The sequence below is a fragment of the Acomys minous genome, assembly GCF_964271855.1.
Source record: "Acomys minous genome assembly, chromosome: 2".
In the NCBI taxonomy this organism is placed as follows: Eukaryota; Metazoa; Chordata; class Mammalia; order Rodentia; family Muridae; genus Acomys; species Acomys minous.
In genome coordinates this window covers 120,377,085-120,391,537 of record NC_140484.1, presented here as the reverse complement: position 1 = coordinate 120,391,537, position 14,453 = coordinate 120,377,085, and the positions used below count along the sequence as shown (strand labels likewise).

Below are 14,453 nucleotides of genomic sequence, written 5' to 3'. Positions count from 1 at the left end.
TGACTTCTATTCTCTAGGGTAGTAGTGGGAGGAAACTTCAGCAGGCAGAGGCGCTGCTGTAGGGCCACAGGAGACCTGGCGCAGAAGGTCAGAGCTACCAGAGATGTGGAACCCGCTACAGGACAGCGACTCCGCGGTGGCCCCGGGAAGTCGACAGCGCTGGCTCTGTGCTGGGACTCTAGTGCTGGTTTTCTCAGGGACCTTCATCATTGGCTTCGTCTTTGGTAGGGGGCCTTTGCGGGGCAGACCACATTATCTCTCTGTTCCTTCCCTTTGTCACTGTCACTCTGCAGCCGCTGGGTTCGGAAGGCGACCTTCTGTTTGGTCTCCCCTGGGGATGCCTTGGTCTGCTTAGGGGAAGGGTGGGATTAATTCCTGTGAGTTAAACTGAGGTTTCCTGGGGTCCCTTGCAGGATTGAGTTTTTAATAAACGGCTCTTAGGATTGACTTGTACAGATTAGAGTCAGTTTTAAAACAAAACAAAACCCAGAATGAGAGCTAGGTTTGACCCCCTGGAACGCTGCAAGATTCTGCATTCAGAGCAGATCCCCGGTGGCTCCTGATGGATCAGCAGGGAGCTTGGCATTGAGTGGCTCTTGCCTGCTTAGGGGTTTCATCTACACAACTCTGGGCTTTTGAAGGATACCACTGCATTCAGGGCATCACAGTGAAAGGAGTCTCTTTCTGTTCACATTCTTCCTTGGGCGTAACAGAGATACATTCTGGGAAATGTGAATTAATGTCAGCACTCCCTTGAAGCCTCCTTAGCAAGAGGGCTTTTGAGTTTAGTCCAGATTTAGCCTATCTCTGTAAGAAATCTTAAACAGCACAGCCTAGCTGACTTATGACTTCAGAATTTGTATCACTAAATTCTCATTTAATGTGAAAAAGTACCAAGTCTCTTTCAACCTCACTTTCCTCGTCTTTGTGATGAAACTGGCATGAGCAACTTACAGAAAATAGAACACAACACCAGCATTCAAAGCTTTCCTAGAGCACTGCTTGGGTCTTCTTGATAAGTTGCATGAGTGTAACTGGACTTTAGCACACACGCCAGTGTAAATTGTCATCAAGTCATCCATCTTTGCTTTGATTCCCGAATCCCTTCTCTAGGATTTATAAAAACAGGCTATGGACCAATTGTGAAGCCTTGGGCCAGACTTGAATCTTATCAGAAAGATACCAGTAACTTACCTAAGGTTTTTGTGGGGCTTCAATGAGATATGTGCTCAGAAAGATAAATTAAATTGAATTTCCAATATTTTAGTTTAAAAGCAAAGGCTTGGAAAGACTAGCATTGGATTCCAAAAGGCTGCATGTCCTAAAAAGCCAATCACTTCTGCTTTGTTATCACTGCTGGCTGTGATCCTTGGTTGCATTGTTCAGGGACTCGCTCAGTTCATTAGTTTCTTAGTGTTCTGTCTCCCCCACAGGCCTCTATCCTTTCCATTTGTGAATTATTTGCAGACCTCGGTCCCAATCTACCATTCTCAGAGTGTTCTTTCCTAATCTCACAGTCAACTCCAGATACTTCAGTTTTATTTACAGAAGGAATAATACATTCCTTTTTGCCCAACTATCTGCCTCAGTGTGCATATTGATGTGCTTGTGAGTTTGCTCATACGTTATTCATAATGGAAAAGCTCCATGAAGGTTGGCTGGATAACCTTCTTTATTCCCAGGTCAGGTACTTTGGAAGGGTTTGCAGATGTATACAGTGATGCTCTATCCCTCTCAGATGAAAGCCGACTCATGAGGCCAGAGGAAAAGGAGGTGGTTATAAACTGTCCGTAGTTCCAAGAAGAGACTTGATGCCCTATGAGCATATACAGGGGGAGGAGGTCCCCCTCAGTCACAGTCATAGGGGAGGGGAGTCAGGGGAAAATGGGAGAAAGGGAAGAATGGGAGGATACAAGGGATGGGATAATCATTGAGATGTAACAAGTATAAATTAATTTAAAAAAAGAACTGTTAGTAGCTTTCTGTGCATTGGATTTCATACAGGGCTGTCCAGTACATTGTAGCTTACTGTAGCTTCCAAACTTCAATTTCTCAAGCCTGCTTCAAGTGGAATAAAAAATATCAGCAATTTTTTTTTTTTAGTTTCAAATTCAAAGCATACTAAAAGTCTGTATTTGTAATTAAGATTGTTTATTTTTTATTATCTGCATATGCATATATCTATGGGAATGTGCATACGTGCATGTGAGTGAAGATACTTATAGAGTTAGGTTGTGAACTGCCAAAGTGGTAGGATTCAAACTCAGGCCCTTTGCAAGAACAGTACATGGTCTTAACTGCTGAGCAATCTTTCCAATCACTGTACTCATAATTAATTCATTGTAGTCGTTTTAAAATGCTTATTCTAGCTCTACAGAGTCACAAGCAATTACTGGCAAGAGAAGCTAATGTAGAAAAAGTACATTTTCAAAACATTTTATCTCAAATTGTTGAAACAATAATATAACATTGAATTTTCTCATTAAACTTTTCCTAGAAGTAACAGAAACACAGATAATTGAAATTGGGTTAAAACATGTTGTATTTGCTTTGCAATTAAAAAAATACAGATTGGCTTTTTGCTCTACAGAAATTAGCAAGGAAAAGGAAACATCAAAGTCCCAGCTAATATGAGAGATTCTTGATTAACTGTGTCTTACATAAAAATAAGAGCCTGCATGCAATGAGCTCATATCTCATTCAAAATTTTGCTTGTATCTTTCAGGGTGGTTCATAAAATCATCCAATGAAACCACTAATAATTTTCCCTATTCTGGCATGAAGAAGGCATTTTTGCATGAATTGAAGGCTGAGAACATCAAAACATATTTATAGTAAGAATATGCTTGTATTACATTCCATGTGGGGAGGGAGGATTAAGCCTTCAGCTTTAACTTCATATCATTAGAAGGTTTTCAGAGAGAGGCTCAGCAAACATTTCCTGTAAAAGGATCAGCTGCTGCAAGCTAGCAAATGCATATCACAAGTACTTAACTTTGCTCCTGTAGCACAAAAGAAGCCATAGGAAGTATGTGGCAAATTCATGTGCAGGTTCTGATAAAATTGTGCTCATGATCACTGAAATTTCATTATCATTTGTTGGTGCATTACAAAACTCAATTTGTATTTCCTTACCTACTTAAAATATAAAGCTGTTCTTTGCCTGTGGACTGTACAAAAATAGATTGTGGCCATATTTGGATGGAGGAACTTACTTTGCTGATTCATCCTTTAAAGAAAAATAGAATGTTTTAGTCAAGAAAAAGCTGACTTTAAAATTACACTGAAGTTAGTTTAAGTTCCATTTTGGCTCATTAATAGGGAAATAACTTTGTGTGATTAATGAACTTTCCCAAATTTTTATTCTCATGTCTATGAAATGGGGATAAAGATACTACTGTGAGAAGGATGAAACTGGAAAGCTGATGTTTTGAAAAATTTAAAAACGAATTCTATTCTTATTGAATAGTGTAAAACAAAAGAGTTAAATGAATAAATTTTTAAGTATTGGGCCTTGCACTTGTTAAGCCTGGGTTCTAAAATTCAGCACGTACAAAGCGCGCGTTGTGACCCTCAATAATGCAAGAAACTAAAAATTAAAAGTAGTCAAAATAAAAATTTATATTTAGTTAAAAATAAGATATGTGGATGATATAGAATTAGTATATTTAATCAACTAGAACACTTTATAGTTTTCCAAAAAATCAGAATAGCATATGTGTCAAAATGTTTGAAATCTCTCTAATAATTGAAGGATTTCCTAATGAATACAAAGTGGTTTGATATAAAAAGATCACTAAATATTTACAAATGAATAGAGCTGCACATCTGTAGGAATACACATATGTGCCTACATCAATTACAACAGAATTACTATTAGTAATTAGAGCTTACTAATAGTAAGTTATTGCTTTCAGAAGGATCCCATTGAATGACAGGCATTGGGATTAAATTTCTTCATGGAAAATCTCTGTCTTGTATTTATTTCTTTATATTCTGTATTATGGGCATAACAAAAGTGGGTTTGTCTTGGTGATTATTGAAGATAAAGACAGACTAAGCATTAATGTTTAAACATTTTCAATTTTCCCTCACCAGCAATTTTACACGGTCACCACACTTGGCAGGAACAGAACATAATTTTGAGCTTGCAAAGCAAATTCATGCCCAGTGGAAAGAATTTGGCCTGGATTCCGTTGAGCTATCCCATTATGATGTCTTGTTGTCCTACCCAAACAAGAGTAATCCCAACTACATCTCAATAATTGATGAAGACGGAAATGAGGTAAGTTTAAAAAAAAAAAAAAAAGAATAGAAGAAACAGTCCACCTTAAATGTATCATATCTAAATATAAAATTCAGTATTATTTACATTGTGATATGCCTTTAAAAAGCTCTTCATCAGCATCAGTTTGTTTCTTAGAGTGTTTGAATTTGGTGTGATTTGGGGAAGAGTGTTTTTTTAATGGATGCTTCATTATAGTTGCTTTCTGTTTTTAGTATTACATATCAATTTCAAATGTAATAAACAGTTAAGATTCTGAGTGACTAAATAGACACTCTCCACAGGTTTAAACCATAAAGGTATTACATAGATTTAAGGTTACCCCGGCATTTATAGGGACCCAGTGTGGGGGTTTGAGCAAGCAAGGATTTGTTGGTTTAAAAATTATATTTTTTTACCTGGTCTTATCCAAAAACTTAGACACAGTGAATGTTTATTTCTCAAATGACCTTGAGCATAGGCTTTTACTAAGACCTTGTCTTAGGCCTTAGGAAGGAAATAGAATTTAAAGGCATGTATATCTACAGACCCACAGTGGTTTGGGTCCTGTCACATCAATCATTAATCAAGACAATACCTCACAGACTTCTCTTCAGGCCAATCCTATGGAGGCCTTCTCTTAATTAACATTCCCTCTTTCATATATGTCCACATTTGTGCCAAGTTGAAAAAAAAGAACAACAGCCACCACAGTTCTTTACCTTTAAACCATATTACCTAATCAACATGTATATATTTGTAAAATCATATTAAACTTGGCAATGAGTACAAACATAAAAACTCTAAGCCAAACATGGTAATGTATGCCTGTAATCCTAGAGCTGGGGAGAGTGAGGTAAGAGGATTTTTATTCTAGGCTGGCCTGGTATAGCAAGATGACATCATAAAGAATAAAGAAAGAAAGAAAGAAAGAAAGAAAGAAAGAAAGAAAGAAAGAAAGAAAGAAAGAAAGAAAGAAGAAAATAATTTGTGAAGTAGAAAATGTGAATTAGAAAACAGGCACACATCAATGATTACTAAAATATCATTTAGCCAGGCTTTGTGCTACTTAGTTGAAGCAGTTATTGGAAAACTTGAACCGCACATGTTACTAAAGACTGGATATCAGCAAGCTGAGTGTTCCTCAGAAGATACTACAAGATTAGCAAAACCAACACAGAAGTAATAAAGGACTCTAAAGCAAAAAAAAAAAAAAAAAAAACAAAACAAAAACAAAAACCCATAATTAATAAAACATGAAATCAAGGTACAAATTGCTAAAGGCTGCTCAGTATTTGAATATATCAGCAAAGTGACATATCATGACTAAAGCGTTAAGGAAAAAATAGCAAATTCAATATTTGGTATCTCTTCAGTTGTTATGCAGATTTTAAAATGTGAGGCTATGTGAAGATTAATGATGGCTGGAAGCCATCATTTAGGCAAAGTGGAATAATGAGCATTACTTTTATTTTCCTTTTTTTGAAATTTAAGTTTGCATTTCTGTATCTCACTGTAGTAGTGCTGCATAAGTAAAACATCTGTGTACCAGCCCATAGATACATCAGCTGAAAGATATGGCTTTTCCTTACACAACCACCACTATTGCAATAGTAATTTTTTTTTTGAGAGTTTCAATGTGTAATTCAAGCTGGCCTAGAATTCATGAGGTAGTCCATATTCGCCTTGAACCTCATGATTATCATCCTTACTCAGGTTCCCTAGTACTGGGATTAGAGCTAGATACTATAGCAACTGAATAAAATAGTGGTTAAAAAAAAAAGCAAAAGCTGGTATAAAGAATATATATTTAAAAACATGTAGCAGTATTATGACAATTAAAACATAAACTAACAGTTTTAGTTCTTTCATGCAATGTTTGTACCCAAAACCAGCTGGGTTTTCTTTGAGTTTGAAATATTAAAGAGTAATAACATTTTTGAAAAATGAGGTTTTACAGGAAAAAAATTTTTTTTAATTGTAAGAAATGTGTGATGACACAGGAACTTTGATGTTAGGGCCTGAGAAATATACATGGACCTGACTGAGTGATCATCCTGCTCCCATCATGCCAAGAGACACTGCAGGAATCTGAGCAAACCACGAGGAGTAAGCCACTAAGGAGCACTCTGTCAGGGCTTCTACTTCAGAATCTTCCTCCAGGCTCCTGCCTTCATTTCCTGCCCTGACTTCAGTGATGGACTGTAAACTGTAAACTGACATAAGCCCTTTTCTCCCCAAGTTGGTTTTGGCCATGGTGTTTTATCACAGCAAGAGAAACTAATATAAGACAAGAATCCTCTCTCAGTCATCAAGGTTTCTGTTAAAAAGTACTATGTTGCCAATTGGTACAAATGTTCAGTTCCTTTGGGAAGAGTGCATGCATGCAAGTTTGGAGAGTTCATCTTTTATACTGGCTTAGTGGTTTATGTGTCATTGTTATTTGGCTGAAATTTTTTTCTATTGCTGCTTTCTCAGTCTTTATTAATTACATGATAAGTATTATGAAAATTAAGCACTATACTGAGCACTGAAGTTATATTATGATATGGCATAAAGTATTTTCTTTCAGACAGAATTTGTTTAACATTCCTTAGTCTCAGATTAAACTTTATCAGTTTTAGGATAGTATCATATTTTATACTTAGTTTTTTGTTTTGTTTTGTTTTTTTGTGTTTTTTTTTTGGTTGTTTTTTTTTGTTTGTTTTGTTTTTTTTGCAGCATTATCATTCCTGTTTAAGGACTTTATGTGTGTCCTGAAATTCCATATTTTATCCTTGAATTTAATCATTTATAATTTCTGCACTGAGCTAAATTATTCCTGTATGTCTGTCCTAAAACTGATTAATTTCTATTGAGAGCTCTTCCTCTTTTAAATCTTGTGAGTTTTTTTTTTTTAATAGTTTCTGCCTATGTAGCCCAGGTTAGCCTGGAATTCTCAATCTGCCTGCCTGGGTACTCTCCTGTTGATTTCAGGTATATCCTGCTTTCTGTGGACATTTGCCTGTTCTCTTATTTTTCTATATTCATTTAAAGATTTTTTTCATTTAAGTTTAGACCCAACACCATCTATGTGATAAATACAAGAAATACAATGTTTGTAAACACGAGTTTATTCACTGTCTGCTCCTTCCCAAAGGACTTTGTGTATGCTCAATGGTTGTTGTTTGTGTTCTACTTTGTGAGAATTCTAAAGGTCTAAGCTAAAGGATACTGCATCATGATAATTTCTGTTGGGCTTCAGGAAGTTCTATCACTCTGAAATAAATTCCCCACCTGTAGGCATCTTATACCATCTAGTTGTTGAATAGAAAAATGTTGTAGATTCTTTTAGACCTCACATTGAAACACCACTTTCATGGAATCAATTTACATTTAATTTACCCTTAACCCTAAAGAATATTGTTCTTTGTAGACCAGCTTAATGCAGGCCGCTCCTGTAAGACTCCGTCTCCTAAAGTGTAGTCACACTGTATTATTGTCTATGTTCTTTTCATTGGCTCTTTATAGTTTGATAGGTCTAACTGAGGCAAAAGGGACTCTGACATGCTAGTTAGCTTTCATTACTTATGTTAATTAACTTATGAAAGTTTACTTTACCTAAAGGTTTTGGTGGTCTCAGTCTATAACTAAAGAGTTTCATTGCTTTGCACCCCTAATTAGGAAGTACACAGTAGTGTAGAGAGTGGTAGCACAAACTGCTGAAGTCACAGGAAGAAAGAAGAGTGAGGAAGATGCTGGGAAACCACCAGTCCTTCACCGCTCATTGAATGATCATCACCCACAAGGCCCATCTCACAGAGTTCGCACTTCCTCCTGATCTTGCTGCCCTGGTACAACCAATCCTTTAACACACGGACATTGAGGAACATTTAGTTTCCAAATCTATAATGCAGACGTTAATGTTACTTCTCAAGATCCCCGTTGCATATGTTCTTTTATTTGTTTGCTATTTTTAGAGTTGCTTACCATTCCTTGCCTTTCCAATTCAGTGATGAAATACTTAAGTAGATACACAAATACATACTGTGGTTAGCATTTTTCCTTCTTTTAAGTAGGCATGTGGTTCAGTGTATCCAGAAACTATTGAGGATCAGTATCTCAACTATGAAACCTTTTTGTTAAAGTAAAATTGATATATAAATGGTTCCTAAGTGAATACTGTAACAATTTTATAAGTGATAACCTCTACTATGCAACAGTATTTACCTGAGAACTTTACAACAATGTCTGGGAATGCTTCCTCCTTAGCTGGGAGCTGGTACTTAAGAGGTTTGCTTGGATTCTCATGAGGTTGAATTTCTTCTAGCATACCGTGGAGCACCTGTGTATTTGGACTGTTAATATAGCAGACAGATACATATGTCCCTTTACAAAGTCTATTACCAATTCTTTCTTTCCTTATAATATAGCTGGGGTTGCTTTTTGTGAAATTATGGCTGTTTGAGCGTCTTTTGTTAGTTTCTCACAAATATTCAACAAAACATAGCTATTTTATTTTTATTTATTTTTATTATTTTTCTTAGCTTTATCTCGAAATAAATTTTTAGGACAGCATCTGAATTTGTTTGTCTCTACACATTCCTCACAGTGTTGGGTGTTTATATGAGTTTTGAAAATAGTAAGAGATAACTGGCAGGACACATGGATGCATGTTTTTTGCTTGCTTATGATGAACTTTAACTGATTTGCTCTTGATTGTCTGGTTTGTTTCTCTAGGTTTTCAATACATCATTATCTGAGCTGCTACCTCCAGGATATGAGAACATCACAGATGTAGTGCCACCTTTCAGTGCCTTCTCTCCACAAGGGACACCACAGGTAACAGAGCAGCACAGCACAATACAAAGGATGAGTAGAAGACCCATTTCCTCATATATTTAAGCAATAATTAAAATGTTGTAAGAAGGGTTTCTATATAATTCAAATTTACTACTTTTGCATACTTAAACTAGTCTTCCTTACTAACAAATTTTATTTAATTATTATTATTATTATTATTATTATTATTATTATTATTATTATTATTAGTGCTTTTATAAAAAAAAATCTGCTCCAATGAGATGTGCAAATCTAAAAATTTATTGACTTTGGACAAGTACAAACTTCTGTATAATCAAAACCCTATTGATGTGTAGAGGGTTAACATTAGTTTAGAAAATTCACTACATCCTTTTCTCAATTTCATACACCATTGAGGCAATTATTGCTTTGGTATGTGGTATGTGTGTTCATGTCTGTTTCTGTGTGTATTAAAGTACAATGCCCAAGATAAGCAACTGAAAAAATATGGAAGATTTATTTAGAATTGTAGTTTCAGGGGTCTAGGTCCATAGTTGCTTATCCTCATTGCTTGAGGCCCAAGGTAAGGACATCATGGTAAAAAGACATGTCTTAATAGAGCTATCATGGTGGCTGGAAAACAGAATGGCAGGTAGATAAAGTACCCAGGGATATGACATACACTGCTAAAGGTTACTGGGACCCATTTCCTCCAATTTGATCCTACATTCGAGTTTCATCAACTTCTTTTCTCTTGCTTTTTTTTTCATATGCTTTCTCTTTTAAAATCTGGTTTAACAATTATTATTTTTCACAGTTTCTTTATCTGTTCTTCGGTTGAGGCACATCTAGTTTTTTCATATTCTGGCTATTACGGAAAAAGCTACTCCGATCATAGTTAAACAAATGTTCTTGTTGTATGATGGAGCATCTTTCTGGTATATGTCTAGGAGTGATATAATTTTATGATTAAGAGCCAGATTCATTTCCAAAGTGGTTCATTTTTACACTCCCACCAGCAATGAAGGACTGTTCCCCCAATTCCACACATCCTTGCCAGCATGTTCTGTCACTTGAGTTTTCGATCTTAGCCATTCTGGTAGGTGTAATATGGAATCTCAGAGTCATTTGATTTGCATTTCCCAGATAACTAAAGATGCTTAACATTTTTAAAGAGTTTCTAGGCCATTGATGGTCCTCCATTGGGAATTCTCTGTTTAGCTCTATGCTCCATCTTTTCAATTGGATAATGTCATTTGTTGGTGTTTAGTTTCTTGAGTTCTTTATCTATTTGGATATTAACCCTTTGTCAGATGTAGGGTTGGTAAAGATCTTTTCCTAGTCTATAGGCTGTCTTTTTGTTCTGTTGACAGTGTCCTTTGTTATAGAAGCTTTTCAGTTAGATAAGGTCCTATTTATTAACTGTTGATCATAGAGCCTGAGCTATTGGTGTTCTGCTCAGGAAGCTGTCTTCTGTGTCAATAGTTCAAGGCTCTTCCCCACATTTTCTTCTAACAGATGGAGTGTGTCTGGTTTCTTTTTTTCTTTTTTTAAAGAGTTATTTATTTTACATATCAGTGTTCTAGGTGCATGTACACCTGCATGCTAGAAGAGGGCATCATATCATATTATAGATAATTGTGAGCCACCACGTGGTTACCGGGAATTGAACCCAGGACCTCTAGAAGAGCAGACAATGCTCTTAACCTCTGAGCCATCTCTCCAGCACCGTGTCTGGTTTCATGTTGAAGCTTTTAATCTGCTTGGACTTTAGTTTTGTATAGGGTGATAAATATGGATTTATGTTCCAGCCCACTGGACAAATGGAACAGTGTTCCCTGAAGGAGGGAGTGGGGATTGAAAGTGGGGGACAGAGACAGAGAAAAAAATGAGTTAAGTCTGGAGATTTCTGATCAAGACTCTCTTTAATGTAGGCAAGTAGACTTTACATAGCAAAGTAAACATAAACTCTATTATAATCTTACTTCCCCTGCCCCCAGGCAAGAACACAATCCTCTGACTGTAATCCTGTAAGAACTACCCTCAATCCTCTGGGTAGTTCTCTGTAAGAATTTCCCTATTTCTTTCAAAGGTAAACAATTCAAAGATAGCCTAAACACAAGACCTCCTTCAGCAAAGGTCATCAACTTGAAGGTTACAGCTTGCAGCCTAAGAACATGATTTCTAACATGGCTCCTCACAGATCTATTTGCATCTTTCTGTGTATAGACATCCAGTTAGACTAGCACTATTTATTGTAGATTCTATCTTCATTGCATTGTATGGTGTTGGCTTCTTTGTCAAAAATCAAGTGTCCATAGGCATGTGGGTTTTTTTCTGGATCTTTGATTTGATTCTGTTGATCAACTTGCCTATTTCTATGCCACTACCATGCTGTTTAAATTACTGTGGCTCTGTAGTACAGCTTGAGATCCGAGAAGGAGATTCCTCCAGAAGACTTTTATTGTACAAGATTGTTTTAGCTGTTCTGGATTTTTTGTTTTTCCGTATGAAGTTGAGAATTGATCTTTCAAGGTCTGCAAAGAATTGTGTAGGTATTATGACAGGGACTGCATTGAATCTGTAGATTGCTTTTGGTAAGATTGCCATTTTTTTTTCTATGTTGATCCTCCCAATTCACAAGCATGGGAGATCTTTCCAACTTCTGATACCTTTCTCGATTTCTTTATTCAGAGATTTGAGGGTTTTTTCATAAAAGTTTTCACTTGTTTTATTACAGTTACAAGATACTTTACGTTATTTGTAGCAATTGTGAGGGTATAGTTTCCATAAGCTCTTTCTCAGCCCATTTGTCATTTATATCCAGGAGGGCTACTGATTTTTTTAAAATTAATCTTGTATGAAGCCACTTTCTTAAAGGTGTTTATCAGCTGTAGGAGCTCTCTGATGGAATTTTGGGGGTCACTTGTGTACACTATCATCTGCAAATAGTATACTTTGACCTTCTCCTTTTTGATGGAGATCCCCTTGATCTTTATTTATTTTATTATTGCTCTAGCTAGAACTTCAAGTACTATGTTGAAGAGATATGGAAAGGGGGGACAGCCTTGTCTAGTCCCTGACTTTAGTGGAGTTTCTTTGAGTTGCTCTTCAAATGACTTGATGTTGGCTATCTGCTTGCTGTATATAGCCTTTATTATGTTTAGGTATGTGCCTTGTATCCCTGATCTCTCTAAGACTACCATTGTGAAGGGGAGGGTGAAGAACTTTTGCACATGCTGGTGAAGATGTGGAGAAAGGACAATACACCTTCATTGCTGGTAGAAGTGAAAACTAATAAAACCACTTTGGAAATCAATCTGGTGCTTCCTCAAAAAATTGGGTATAGTGCTACCTCAAGACCCAGGGATAACACTCCTGGGCATATACATGAAAGATGCTCCACCATACAACAAGGACATTTGCTCAACTATGTTCATGCAGCTTTGTTCGCGATAGCCAGAATCTGGAAACAAATAAGCACATGGCAGCTTCCATTTTACCCATATTCTACCCTACACTAGGCTAACTCTGGGGTTTCTTCCCTGCCTGCAGGGGCTTCATCCTAATCCCTTTACCCTTAACAACACCCTCTCCTCTCCTCCAAACCTTTCTTTGGCTCTGAGCCAGGTGCTCTAGCCTCCTTGAAACCCTTGATATGGGCTGGCACAGGACCTGCTGCAGGACTTTTGCACTTGCTGTTCCACTGGACTTTTTCCTACCAGGCAGATGTCCTCTCTTCAGAAGAATTCTCCCAGCATCTGATGTTTCTCAGAATGTCACAAAGAGCACAAATTATCTGTGTGATAATTTCCTTCTTGTCCATCTGCCTCTGGTGACTTCCTTAGTGAGTAAGGTCCTCCAGAGTTTGTGAGGGAAACTGAGGACATGTCTTTCCTGGTAGAAGAGATGGCAATTAAAAGGATCTGGTCTAGGCATAGCTGTCTGGAATTGTGCAACCAGCTCATATATTACAGACAGCAGCTGGTCAAAAGCCTTGAATTGTCACCAAGCCATGGAGTTTGAATACATAGACCTATTACAGGCAAGTGGAAGGGCCCAGGGCAGTGTCAGCCTACAGCTCCCTGCCTCAGGCTGACGGGAAAGAGAAAAGGTGAGGATTTTCAGAGCATCGAGTTTCCCCAGGGTAAGACAGACAGACAGGCCCCTAGTCACCTGGAAAATAGGGCATTTGGTTGGCTCTAAGGGATGCAGCATGGTGGCCATTCCACATGTATCTTGAGCCTTGGTGCCCTCCCCTACCACCATGTGAGAATAAACTAATCCTTCATGGGAGACATGGGGCCCTGGGAGGCAGGTGGTCATCTGCTGAAGTCAGGGGTGGTATTCACTGTGTCAGCCCACTTTTGTGTTTACTGTGATGGTCATTATTGTGGTCAGCTGAAAAGTTAATTCAGGTTGGTCACTATCACCATTGTGATTAGTTGGAACAGTCAGCTCTAGGAGTCACTATGGAGATAAGTTGTAGTGCTCGCTGTGATGATCAGCCATCTTGGTCACGGCAGTGGTCAGGCATAATGGGCACTACGTTGGACAGTTGTGGTGGTCAGTTTTAATGATTACCGTGATAATTAGCTGTAAGAAAGTCATCTGTGGTTCTTCATGTGGTTAGATGTAATAATGGTGAGCCATGATTGTTAGTACTGTGGTCAGTTGTGGTGATCACTGCGATGGTCAGCCAGTGTTCAGTCAGTTGTCATCGTCACTGTGGTGGTGAGTTATAGTGTTCATTGTAATGATCATCTGTGGTGTGCTTATGTGTTCTTTGCAAATAACTTACCCATTCATTTGGTGTTGAACACATATTTTTCCAAAGCCTTCCATTTTCTTTGCACCAGTGTCATACTGTCTTTGAAGGTTTCTCTGTGTATAATAGACGAATGAGGTTGCTGTGTTGTAGAAAATAAGGCATTTTCCAAGAGCTAGCCTGTAGCAATTGTATACCTATTTGTAATATGTGGTTGTTCCTCTTCTCTCAATTTTTCATAAACACACAAAATTATACAACTATAATTTTGCTTAATTTATGTTTCTCTTGATTACAAATAGTTTTTCATTCCTAGGCATACATATTTATCAGCTAATTTGGTTTTTGACTTTGAACATGGCTAATAATAACCCTTTACCTTTCTGATGAATTTTTAACATTGTTCCCATTAAGTTTTAACAGTACCTTCAGCATTTTGAGTATAAAGTAAAACCTTAACATTTTGAGAACTATTTTCCAAGTTTACAATTATTGAATCTTCTTGTTTGTATTTCTCTTTACTAGATAAAATTCCAAATTGGATGTTATCAATTTATTCATTTTAGATTTTTGTACTTTAAATAAAAAGTTGTCTACATTATTTGCAACATTTTCTCCACCAGCAGATACACATATAAC

The 14,453-nt window shown here is 37.1% G+C and overlaps 1 protein-coding gene across 1 annotated transcript in view; it reads left to right on the top strand.

Moving 5' to 3' along the window:
* FOLH1 (folate hydrolase 1) overlaps positions 1-14,453 on the top strand; it is a 54,680-nt gene continuing 40,227 nt past the window's right edge. The window contains exons 1-4 of the mRNA XM_084773378.1: positions 1-224; positions 2,726-2,834; positions 4,099-4,285; positions 8,984-9,085. Coding sequence (XP_084629504.1) covers positions 104-224; positions 2,726-2,834; positions 4,099-4,285; positions 8,984-9,085 — 519 coding nt within the window. The 5' untranslated portion in view covers positions 1-103. The remainder of the gene's footprint in view (positions 225-2,725; positions 2,835-4,098; positions 4,286-8,983; positions 9,086-14,453) is intronic.